This window comes from Conger conger, chromosome 16 (assembly GCF_963514075.1).
Source record: "Conger conger chromosome 16, fConCon1.1, whole genome shotgun sequence".
Taxonomy (NCBI): Eukaryota; Metazoa; Chordata; class Actinopteri; order Anguilliformes; family Congridae; genus Conger; species Conger conger.
Window position 1 is genome coordinate 5,613,455 of NC_083775.1, and position 12,463 is coordinate 5,625,917.

The following is a 12,463-nucleotide window of genomic DNA, read 5'->3' on the forward strand; positions in this document are numbered from 1 at the left end:
CTGCTCAGCTGCAGGAGGAGAGGGGGGGGGGGGGGGGGGGGTGAGAAGGAGATCAGGACTGGGGAGGGGAGGCGTGTGGGTTGGGGGGGGGGGCGGGGGGGGACTTGGACGGACAGAGAGCTCGCACAGCCCTTTGCATCAGATCCATGAGAAGGGAAGGATGGAGGGAGGGAGGTGAAAGACAGGGGGAGGGGGGTAGAGAGAGGGCTGATGGGGGGGGGGGTGGAGTAGAGGACAGGGGGGATGGTGGGGGAACGGGGGCTCGTGAGGACAGTTCAGTCTTTCCACTCCTTCTTGATGTTGATGTTCCAGTCCCAGGACAGGTGGTCGCACTTGTCGTCGTCGGTGAACTTGGACTTGATGTTGTAGGTGCCGCGCGCGATCATGCCCTTGGGGGCCTCCTCCAGCGGGGTCAGGAACTCGTACTCGGTCTCCCGGGGCCCGTAGCTGCCCACCATGTAGTCCGACTTGTCAACTACAGGGAGGGAGAGGGGCGGGGAGAGGGGCGGGGAGAGGGGCGGGGAGAGGGGCGGGGAGAGGGGCGGGGAGAGGGGCGGGGAGAGGGACGGGGAGAGGGACGGGGAGAGGGACGGGGAGAGGGACGGGGAGAGGGACGGGGAGAGGGACGGGGAGAGAAAAATAAATAATGTTGGCAAGTTCCATTTTCTTCCGCCCCACCCAGGGCCAGACCAGCAAGAGGAGAGCCCCTTTGTTCAAAATGGCTGACGGCGAGAGACACACAGGAGTGAAAGCAGAAGTACTGTCTGGTGGACGGTGTGGTGTGTGTGTGTGTGTGTGTGTGAACCATGCAGGTGACACACACGGGACTTTGGGGAGTACAGATGTAGCGGACAGATGCAGTGTCTGCCGCAGCAGTTGCAGTTGCAGTTGAATCGATCGCTCTATAACAAGGTTTTATTCCGCAGATCCACTGAACTGAAGATTTCATTAAAAAAATTTGCCATTCAAATAAAATCGGCTGAGAGACAGAAAGTGGTCCAAAACCCTGTTTGCATTGGATTACTGCTCATGTAGCTTTCAGTCGTTGTGGCTACATTAGCATGGCTATATCACACTAGACATGACAACACCGGCCCAGAACAGAAACAAAACTACGATGAAGCAGCGTTTGAGCACCATTTCATGCTTAATTGCCTTCTCCGCACACCTGCAGAAGGACAAACAGGCAATACCATGTTCATCTTTAGTGGTCTGGAGTATTCTTAGACGGTCCACTACATGAACGAGATCAAGGGCTGGACAGGGACTCAAGACATCGAGAGAGATACTTACCCTTGACTTTTTTCCTGAAGGTCTGTTGTACGTACTTCAGCCCCGAGACGATCTCCTTGTTCACCTGCAGAGAAAACCCATTTACATTTTGTACAAACGTCACTTCTAATTACAATGAGCGACACAGATGACATCATTTGTTGAGAAGAGGAACTAGCACAGTGAATGACATGCATTGCGCAAATGGTAAACGGTAACTAAATTTCCATTCACTTTCGACAGGGTCAAATTCCCTAGTTACATAAGCCCCAGAAAAAAAAAAAAAAGGAAAATCTGGCACATGCAGTCGAAGTTTAAACCGGAAATGCAAGTTATTTGAGCTCTTGGGTCAGAATTGAGGATCTGCAGATGCAAGCGTGCATGCGTGTACACACACACACACACACACACACACACACACATCACGCCTCAGACGGCATCTTAGGATCACAAAGGTACAAAATCTCTCACCTTGAAGCTGATCTTGATTCTGTATTCCACCCCTTCCTGCAGCACAAACGATTCCTTCTTGAATTTTTCCAAGTCTCCTATTTGTGGGAGAGAAAGTGTGATCAAGGGGAAGCCATTTCATGGTGTGCAGGGAGGCCTGTTCCCCGCTTCTGAAGGCCTGCTTAGGTGTGTCCAGCAGGGGGTGCTATCGCGCACTCGCCTGGACATTATAAGCCAATTACGTCATGCACCATGCGAGGGCAGAGGTGTCTGGAACCATTGAAGGAACCGCCCAGATAACTTAAACTTGATCCACTCCAGTACAGGGACCCCTTTCCCGGAACATCAGGGAGAGCGTATTTGTACACTAGAGCATTCCAAAATGAAAACTAAGAGATCTATGTTGTCTATGTTGGTCTACATTTCAACCCTAATTTGGCACACCTGACTCCAGTAATTAGCAGTTCAACAAGATCTCTAGCTGTTGAACGAGGTGTGCTTTGTTTGGGCTAGAGTGAAAACCTACAGCAAGGTAGACCTCCATGAACAGGGTTGGGCAGCCCTGCTCTAGCTGTTGAATGAGGTGTGCTTCGTTAGGGTTGGGAGTGAAAACCTACAGGACGGTAGATCTCCAGGAACAGGGTTGGTGAGCACTGACATAATGCCTCCTTTATATCTAACATAATCTCTGGGACCACCATGTCTCAGGAGTGCCGAGCATTACATTACATTAAATTACATTACATTAATTACATTAACGCTCTTATCCAGAGTGACGTACAGTTGATTAGACTAAGCAGGAGACAATCCACCCCTGGAGCAATGCAGGGTTAAGGGGCCTTGGCTCAAGGGCCCCAACGGCTGTGCGGATCTTATTGTGGCTACACCGGGATTAGAACCACTGACCTTGCGTGTCCCAGTCCTTTACCTTAACCGCTACGCTACAGGCCGCTACAGAACGCTCTCAGAAGGTCCCGAAACTCACCCTGCAGGTCCAGGGTGAGAGGTCCGGGCGCTGCGTCACACAACAGGGTCAGCCGCGTGACCTGGACATTCGGGATGTTGGGGTCTGCATGAGACAGGACAGGAATAATAATAGTTAATAATAATAATAATAATAATAATTTAGCTGATACTTTTATCCAACGCGACTTACAGTTGATTAGACCAAGCAGGGGACAATCCAGGACTCAGCTCAAAGCTCAAAGCCTACTTGACACGGTCATGCACACGACGGCACAACCAATGATGTCAGTTGATATCGAATGATAAACGGCCTCTCACCCCTGCTCCATGAGACCCAAGGGGTGTGTGATTTTTTTGCTTTTACCAAAGTAAGTGGTCACGCCAGTCATTCAGCTCACCTGGGGCCTGTTCCACAAAGCAGGATTAGATGGATAACGGCACCGAGTAAAACCAGGAACCCTCCAACACGGACTGAAGTACAAAGAGCTGTTCCGGGTTTTGCTCAAAGCAGTTATCCAGCTAACTCCATAATTCCGCTCTGTGAAACACTCCCCTGGTTCACTGGGTCAGAATTTCTTGTTGATTTTAAGGCTGCGGTCACCACTCCTGGTCCTGGAGGGCAGCAGGGTGTGCTGGTTGTGCTAGTTTTTGTTTTCTCCTTAACATCAGCAACCAATTCAGACCCAAGAAACCAAGTGAGGGGAGTTAACTGCTTTAATTGATCAATTAAGTGCTGGGGAACAACAAAAGCCAGCACACCCTGCAGCTCTCCAGGACCAGGAGTGAGGACCCCAGCACGCCCTGCGGCCCTTCAGGACCAGGATTGAGGACCACAGCACGCCCTGCGGCCCTCCAGGACCAGGAGTGAGGATCACAGCTTTAAGGTGGAAGCAGACCGCTGTGGTAGTGCAGGGGCAGCGCTGGGCCTCTCAGAGGGGAGGCAGGTGTGATATTGGGGTGATATTGGGGGGTTGTCTGACCCTCATTGATGGCGGTGCTCCCCAGCAGGGCCTCCTTGTACTTCTTCAGGCTCTCGTCGTGCTGGTCCAGCTCCTGGATCTCCTTCAGGGACTTCTGGGCCGGGGCCTTGTAGTCCAACTTCTCCTGGCTCTCGTTCTCCGCCCCGATAGCCTCCAGCTCCTCTGCAGTGGGCTCCTGCTCTGCCATGATCTGGGGGGGGGGGGGGGGGGGGTTGAGAGCGCATGAATACCATTTTGTATACATACTCCTCGACTGTACAATGTTTTAATTGTGAACTCGTCTCTCAGTGCCTTTCCGAGTGTAAGTAAAGGCTGATTGAAGCAGCATCGTCTCCCTTTCTGTTGGACAGGAGTCTAGACGACGTGACGCAGCCGCAGGGCCAGTTCGTGTCACCTCGGGTAAAGTGCACCCCAGCCTGGTGAACGGACTGCGTTTGATCTAAGAGGCTTTACAACTGAAGCCACACACACACACACACACACACACACACACACACACACACACACACACACACACACACACACACACACACACACACACACACACACACACACACACACACACACACACACACACACACCCCAATCGGGGGCTAGGGGTCTTGCTCAGGGACACTTTGACACACACCGGCCGGGTGATCGAACCAACAGCCCTCCGACTGCCAGACGACTGCCCACACCTCCTGAGCTAATGGTCGCCCTCAAATTTAGAATCTCTTCCAAATTCTTACATTTTCTGGATTTCTGTTCCCCGTGATCGCCGACCACCACACACAGAATGAAAGACGTTTTCGAGATGCTGCAGTACAGGGAACGGCACTGCTTACGAGAGAACACGAACGCACTCAAGCACCAGAGAGGGCTGATAGTAATCCGTGCAAAGGCTTCCTCAAACCACAGAGAAAACACACATTTACATTTAGCGGTTCTGAAAATTTTTAAAAAGATGAATCCACTTTAAGTTAAACAGTGGTGTGTACAGAAAGCAAACCTTTAACTGTGCTGCGTGACAATGACATGTAGTTACAGGAGACACAAATACAATTCAATTCTGCCAACGTTGTAGATCACTTCCTTGTTCCACTCTTTGACTGTGAAATTGTCCTGTACCACAGAATGTCAAGTAAAATAGCCACCACAGCAAAAATGAACAAACTCATACACATGCCTTTGTCAGGATAGCATTCAGTACAGAAATACACTGAACAGTGCTCTAAATTTAAGATGTACCCTGCCAGGCTTGAGAAATTTAAACAATGCCAATTTAAACAATAAATAAGGTGAATAAAACATTTATTTTTAAAGCAAACAATGAGGTCATAGATCTGCTTCAAAAAAAGACTGGAAAGTGGACTTTTTTCATTTTTTTATGAGCATGATAGGATTGTGGAAATAATAAAAAAAAAAGAAAAGAAAAGCATATTTATTTTATTAATCTGAGAAAGGGAGGTCTCTCTCAACAGTGTCCTTGCCCCACCCTCTCCTGCGTGGCCAAAGACAGTAACCATGACGACTTGTCAGGATAAAGGTCAAGGGGGTGGGGGCATGCAACAGTGTACACACACGCGCGCACACGCACACGCACACACACACACACACACACACCATTTTATCTGGTATAAAATCCCACATCTCCTCAGTGCATACACATACACGCGGGGGCGCATGCACACAGACACACAGACTCACACTCAAACAGCCCCACACAGTACCACACACACACACACAACTCCAGCAGGACATTTCCAGTGAAAACAACAGGGGGGGGGAGAAACAATCTGCACACTGCGGCTAATGAAAAACAAAACTGCAGTAATCAAATCAAAACTGCTCCTCCTCAGGATGTGAAGAGGAGGACTGGCAGCTGGTGCAGAGCAGGTTCTGTCACAGGAAGGCCCGCATACACTGAACACAGGAACACCCCTCCCTCCCCAGCACAGACCCAGCTTGAAAGCGCTCCGCATCCATCCATATCCCCCCCCCCCCCCCCCCCCCCCCAGGGGCCTCATTCTCTCAGACTCGCTACACCAATGTGTTCCCAGCGGCAAACCAGGGAGATGGAGCGGATGTTTCATTAAATCTTACCATTCGTGGTGTTCTGGTTGCCAAAATTGCAGCATTGCTACTGCAGTCAGTTTAACTGATTAATCTACAAGGGTTCAAGGGTTGTTATGCGTGCGATCACTCTCGCACTTCCCTCTCTGGTTCTTTAGCACAGTTGTGGGTTTGCACTTTGTTGCACGTCGCTCTGGATAAGAGCGTCTGCTAAATTTCTGTATTGTACTGCAAGTCAGAAATGCCGCAGGCATCGATGGCTGAGATTAGACATCTTGTACACTGCATTGCATTACATTACATTACACGACACAGGCATTTGGCAGACGCTCTTATCCAGAGCGACGTACAGCAGAGTGCAAACCCACAACCAGGGACAAGTGTGCTGCAATCCCCACAGATCCAGAGTGCCAGAAGAGACCTCGCAGGCAACCCACTCCAAGCTCAGGGAACCCAGGGTAAGCCCAAACGACGGGGGGGGGGGGGGAACCACAAGCGCGTGCTTCGAGAACCCACTGTGCGCAACAGACACTTAACCTCCGGGGGGGCCAAAGACCCTTTTCGGGAAAAACAGCGAATCCCCTTGCAGATCTTCTACCTCCAAGAGCGCGCTGTGGTTTTTATATGCGAGCGCAGTGCGGTGTGCACATCGGTTTATGCCATTAAACTGGAACAATCGCCGCGAACGGAGCCAACGCCGCTGGGACGGCTGTTGCGCAACCCCCGTTACGCACAGCCAAAAACACATCCTGGCAGAACAATGAGAAATGAGGGGAATGTCTTAACAAGAGTCAGCAGACCTGCAAACGCGCCGCGGTTGACGGAGGCAGGAGTGCAGACGGAAACATTCCTCCTCTCCTCTCCTCTCCGAGTGGGAGAACTCGCCCGGCTGGATGAAGCAGTGGCACCCTTCTTCAAGAGGAAGTGACATCACTACAGCACCCCCTTCCTCCCGCGGGGCTTCCTCCCGACCGGGCCCAAACGCCGTTTGGCACAGTGCCGTCGTTAATGTGGAACGAGTGCTTGTTCCCAAGCCGTAACCGACCGTGAAAAGGTCGGGGGAATTGGGGGGTTGAGGGTTGGGAAATCGCCCCATTATGCAATTACTGGCGCCGAACCCAGATTCAGTGACCTCAATCACAACGGCAACTTTTAGATCACATTACGTAACGCGACTCTTTCTGTGGTAACCGCGTGTCATAACGGGAGTCTTCCTGACCGTACCCCCCTGAACATACTCGGACACCCTCCCGGGGTCCTTCCGCCTGGCTCAGTTACCCCGCGCAAGCCTCATACCGGGAGGCTCCTCCTCCGGCTACGGCCGAGACCAGAGGCTCCATCCCGGGCTCCGCGAAGCTCTCCCGCACCCCCCCTCCCGGAGCTCAGTCTGACCTCTGACCTCGGCGAGGACTCTCCGGCGCATTCTAAATTCCTCCGGCCGTTTCCTCCTGGAAGTCGACGCTCCTCCGGGCGCAGGGCGGACGTTACAGACGACACGAAGGCTGAGGGCTTACGGAGGCTTCCTTCCGGGAGGGTAAAGTCGCGGAACCGCGGCTGAGATGAAGCGCATGCTCACCCAGCTGAGACCTGGCGAGGATCCCCTCCTAATGATGCTCCGACCCCCGGGACAGCGCTCCGACCCCAGCTGGGCCCTGGCACGGATCAGGTCAGGATAACGCCCTGTACAGCGATCCGGTGACTCGGCATAATCCCTCCGCGACGGTACAGCTCCTTGCACACGACCAAAGGTCTTCAAATCACACGTGCCTGGGGCTCATTCTCTACAGCTCAAGACGTTGCAGGTTCTTTCCTTTTTCTTTTTTTTTTTCCTTTTTATTTGGCACCCACCCAAATCAGGAATAACCAATCTACAAACTATGTACCAGCAAGCTCAGACACAATCCTGCTGCCAATTCAGGAGTGGTTCTCCTCCAAATGACAGGTTCACCTCCAACTGCTCCATTTCACACCGTAGCAGGAGGCACTCCAGCAACAAACTGACTTTCCCAACTGACAACATCCACCCACCACAGTCATTACATTACAGTCATTTAGCTGAAGCTTTTATCCAAAGCGATTTACAGTTGATTAGACTAAGGCCATTCCCCCTAGAGCAATGTGGGGTGATGGGCCCTGCTCAAGTGCCCAACAGTGACTACACTGGGACTTGAACCACCATTTTCCGGGTCCCTGTCATGGACTTAGCCACTCGGTAACAGCTAGTACAGGTGCAAGTTTTTGGATCCAGCCAAAAACTAAAAACAACTGCTTCAACCAATCACGGTTTTCATTCTAGCACCACACTCGAACGCAAGCCTTTGCCCACGCCGGGTCTTCTGGGAGAGATCGAAGATCTGCGGTTGCCAGTGAGAGCCGCCATTCCGGCTCGAGCAATGAGAGCCGCCATTCCGGTTCGAGGAAAAAAAATAAATAAATAAATAAAGACTTCAAAGCAAGGCAGCTGAAAGAGACGCCCCACGGACCTCGCCTCAGGGAGCGTGGAGCGCAGACGAGTGAAGTGGGGTCAGCGTAAAGGTCACCGGCACGGCGTGTGTGTGCGTGCGTGTGTGTGCGTGTGTGTGCGTGTGTGTGCGTGTGTGTGTGTGTGTGTGGCTGTGAGGGCTGTGCAGTGGAATGCTCACACAGTGACAGGTAACGCGGTACGCGCCCACGGCACAAAGCAACCGCTCCAGATTTAACCCTTCATGGGGCCAGATCAACAAGTCAGAATTGCTCTAAACTGGATATTTCCCGACGCTGACATAACGATCATTACTACGATCGCAAGAAATGGGAGTTCTCGAACATCGACTTTTGGAAAAAATCAAAAAATAAAAATATTAAAATAAAAAAAATAAAAAATAAAAAAACTCTTCGAAAGTGTCGACTCTCCAGCATGGGGAAGAGCCTGACAGAACTGCCACAAATTTCCGCTCTCAATGGAGGAAGGCAACAGGGCAGCAAACGCAATGGCGTTGCATTCTTCAATTCGGATAACGTTGTCGTGTTGGGACCGCAACACGGGGTGCCGCTCCGGGTAGGCCTCTGCCTCCCTCCGTCGAGCACCCCTGCTGTGTGTCACAGACCGGTTTTTCGGCGGCGTGGGGGGGGGGGGGGGGGTGACGCGACTCTGACTGGCAGCCTGAGGCACAGACGGGGGGGGGGCCCACGGAAGCACCCAGACAGAGGCCCGTCTCGTGTCAGATGCGGTCGTGACGAACAGCAGCCTGCAAAGCAACACCGATAACGGCAGTGGAACCTTTCCTATCGCTGCGGGAGACATTCCGCGTTTATTCCAGAACCTTCTATCTGGATAACACCTACACGACCAGGAAGGGAAAACGCCAGGACATAGCAAGGAGAAGGTTCCCTCTGGTCCTTCTGAAACGGCCATCAGCGATCTTAAATATTTAGAGACTTCATGTTGAACGTGGCAGCCTTTGTTGCTTCGGCACCCCCTCTGTTGATGCTTTTAAACAGCACTTAAAAACTTTTTTTTTTTTTTTTGGACAAACCTTTTAATCTGTTGGACCTGTTAAATGAATTGTTAAATGTCTGTTTGTATATTCCGTTTGCCCAATGTTTGTGTTGGCATGTGTATTTGGGTTTGTATGTATTAACAATTCATTATTAAGATGTATTTGCATTTATTCACATTCTTGGTTATGTCTTTGCGAAGCACTTTGTAACCTTGTTTTTAGAAAGCTGCTACATAAATAAAGTTTTACTAACTTATGGAGAGATGCAACAAAAGTGCAGAAAGGCACAGAAAGTTATACTATTATAACTAACTGCAATGATCGACACTTCCGACAGACTGTGGCAATGGTTTCTTAACAGCAGAAACCTAATATCCAAGTCATTTTCATATTGTTATAATTTCCCTCAGTTGCCCATAACAGGTAATTGCCTTTACGTCTTCCCTATGACATCATCCAATATCAAGTTCAAAATTAAAAACAATATTTTCACGCGGCTAAAGCTTCACGAACATCCCAAAATCTGCAATGTGAAAATGGCAGGCGGCTAACACTTACATTTGTATAATGCAGTTTCACCGTAAACATATTTGGATTCAGCGGCAGGTCAGACAGACTGGGGATGCATCTGCCGTCTTTTTCGAACATATGCTGTGAACTATTCAATAATTAATATAAATAAAACCAAAATTCATAAATAACACGCCAGGTAAGAACTTGCTTGATTTGCCTGCCCCATTTAAAGGAAGACAAAAAGGGCCAAACAAATCAACAGTAGTTTTCCACAATACGCAGTGTTTTTCCACAAGCCAACCTCAATACCATATGGGGACAATGCCCTGGTTTTTTAAGGAGAAAAAAAAAGAAGAAAAAGAAAAAAAAGAAAAGAAAATTATTTTGTAGGTCAGTTGTTTTATTTTAAGTATGCATAGTCTCAAACGCATATCGCTACTCACTCCCCCCACCCCATTACATATTGTTCTCCGCGGTCGTCATCATTAAGATGAGATTGGAGCCAACCTTCTTTTTTTTTTTTCATGTACAGTACTGCGCAAAAGTTTTAGGCACTCAAGTTTTTTTTTTAATTTTTTTTTTTATATATACATACAACCATATACGCCATACATTAAATATACCCCATATAACCACCGCTGAAGCACATCGATTTGAGAAATGTTTTTACATCGCAATATAATTAGTTTTTGTTTGAAATGTTTCACAGGTGACATTCGTGAAACACCCAAAGTGAAGTCTAGTCATCGTCGCGGAAGTGGTCGGTGACGTCACGCTTAAACGTGAATCACTGGCCTTTTGTACTGGGTGGAAGCAAATGTATAACCCAAGGAGTTGAATTTGAGCGACAACTGTGTAAAACACGGCCACACAACTACCAAACCATGAATCTAAACGGCTTCACCGGTTAAACGGGCAAAAAAAAGTAGGCTTTAAGAAGCCTACACAATTTCATTTCAAGTCAACAGGGAGAGATATCTAACGTTTGCGTTTAAGATTTTTGACTGTACTTTCTGTGGAACTAAGCGTAATGATGAGAAATGTTTTACCAGCAGTTTCGTGTATGAATGCTTAATTATTCCTCAAAAACAATATATTAGCGATATCATTATCGTGCTCGTCAAAGCAAGTAGTTTTGAGTGGATAAAAAGCGCATGAGGCCTGACACCGCCCTACAGGACTGAGAAGGACCGAGAAATTTCCGCGCCGCCCGCCATACAGGAAGGAAGACCATTCAAAATTGGGTTCACAGTCTAAATCACATCCCAGTAGACAAAGTCGCGTCTTTGAGCCTTCTGTGGGCTCTCTAGAACATTACAAAGTGAAACCTTCGAAAGATTCAGGCTAGATTGTTTAGCGAATCAAAGTTTATGCCTGGCAACAATGTAGGCTAGCGGTAACACCGACTTGCCAAATAGCAAAGATCACATGTTAACCTAACGGTGCCCAAAATGACACTCGAGGCGATGAGAAAGTGGAGCCTGGCCGCTTTGATCGTAGATACGCGATCAAACCAGCTCACGTACTGCTAACCAGTCCGTTGGCTCTTCAGTTTCCAAGTTTTACAAACATATCGCACACACCTTGAAGACAATAGGAGTCGAATGTTCCTTTTTTTTTCCTTCTTTTTTTTAAAATATTTTTTTACACAAGTTAAAATGTTACGGAAGCCACATTTCCTTCGAATACACGTTCTTTCCTTATAGCGTCACTGTTTTTTTTTTTTTTCGTAATGAATATGAGCTATACTTGCTTTTCAGATAAACCCGACTAGTCGGTTTAATTAGAAGTGCTTCCTTGACTGCATTCCATTTGACTTTGCACAACAGTAAAGGCATTGTAGAGTAAACGAACAGTAGCACGTATGGCTGATATGTAACGTCATTGTGTCGTTTAGCTAAAATGCAATACAGCCTCCAGCACGCAACGGTTAAAAGTGGTGTCAGGGCCAGTTAACGGCGGGACGCGAACAAAGTAAGAAACTCAAGTTCCCACACTCAGAACGTGCTGCTTGTGGTATCTCGCATCCTGTCATGACGCCCAATGTCAAGTGTTCAAAATTAACAAAGATATTCGATTTCTGCAACACATGAAATTACTTCCATCCAGCAACTAAAAAAAGAGGCAATGGCTCGCTCTTTAACGAGCTAGTTAGATAACCAAATTCTGGGCTGATTCAAGATAACTTTGAATGCTAGTTTAAAACTGAAACTGATGGCTTACTGGCTAGCAGGTTGGCTGACACAAAAGTAACTTAGCTAACAATTCCAATCTCGCTAGACTGACAGTAGAACAAAGAAGTGCTTAACGCTGTGCCATGTGGTTAACTGTAGTGCGTAGCTAGGTGGTTCAACTCGAACAATAGACAACGGGGTATAGAAATAATTAAGAGCATCTTCGTCGAATCGGTCTAGCAAACGTAAGTTAGCCGATATAGTTGGGTCTCGTTTAGGCTAGTTAGTAACAAGTTGTGGCTACAAGAGCGTTGAGGCTGCTACAGAAAAACGGCACCCAAGCAAGTTGCCAGACTAATTAACAATGTGCAACAACTTTAGTTTTGGCTAACTGAAGGAGAGTCCGGTTCTTACCGTTAAACCTTGGATGAACTAGGGGTCCGTGCCTCACCTTGTCCGTTCCACAGTGCAAGAATGGCGATCAGAGCAGAGGCGCCCGCCCCACACGCTTCCGGGAATAGCGACGTGCACTCAGAGAGTGTGTAAGAACTGGAGAGGCGGGCGGAGCCAGTAT

At 48.8% G+C, this 12,463-nt stretch overlaps 1 protein-coding gene across 2 annotated transcripts; it reads right to left on the minus strand.

Moving 5' to 3' along the window:
* Positions 1-142: 142 nt before the first annotated feature.
* arhgdia (Rho GDP dissociation inhibitor (GDI) alpha) lies at positions 143-12,463 on the minus strand. Of its 2 annotated transcripts, none has more exons than XM_061223681.1 (6): positions 12,341-12,422; positions 3,669-3,858; positions 2,708-2,791; positions 1,744-1,820; positions 1,294-1,357; positions 143-475 (listed from the first exon to the last, which is right to left on the minus strand). In XM_061223681.1, the coding sequence occupies exons 2-6, from the start codon at positions 3,853-3,855 to the stop codon at positions 276-278; spliced, it is 612 nt and encodes a 203-aa protein (XP_061079665.1). In that variant the 5' UTR covers positions 3,856-3,858; positions 12,341-12,422; the 3' UTR covers positions 143-275. The 2 variants fall into 2 exon arrangements, with proteins under 2 accessions (XP_061079665.1, XP_061079664.1); XM_061223680.1 differs by having other exon boundaries at positions 146-475; positions 12,304-12,463.

What these genes read in the sequence shown, in the direction of transcription:
- arhgdia (XM_061223681.1), bottom strand. Translation starts at nt 3,855, where the DNA reads ATGGCAGAGCAGGAGCCCACTGCAGAGGAGCTGGAGGCTATCGGGGCG. An exon ending in TCTCACCCTGGACCTGCAGG is followed by an intron (nt 1,821 to 2,707) that starts GTGAGTTTCGGG and finishes TCCCACAAATAG; the next exon opens with GAGACTTGGAAAAATTCAAG. An exon ending in CTTCAGGAAAAAAGTCAAGG is followed by an intron (nt 476 to 1,293) that starts GTAAGTATCTCT and finishes CCCTCCCTGTAG; the next exon opens with TTGACAAGTCGGACTACATG.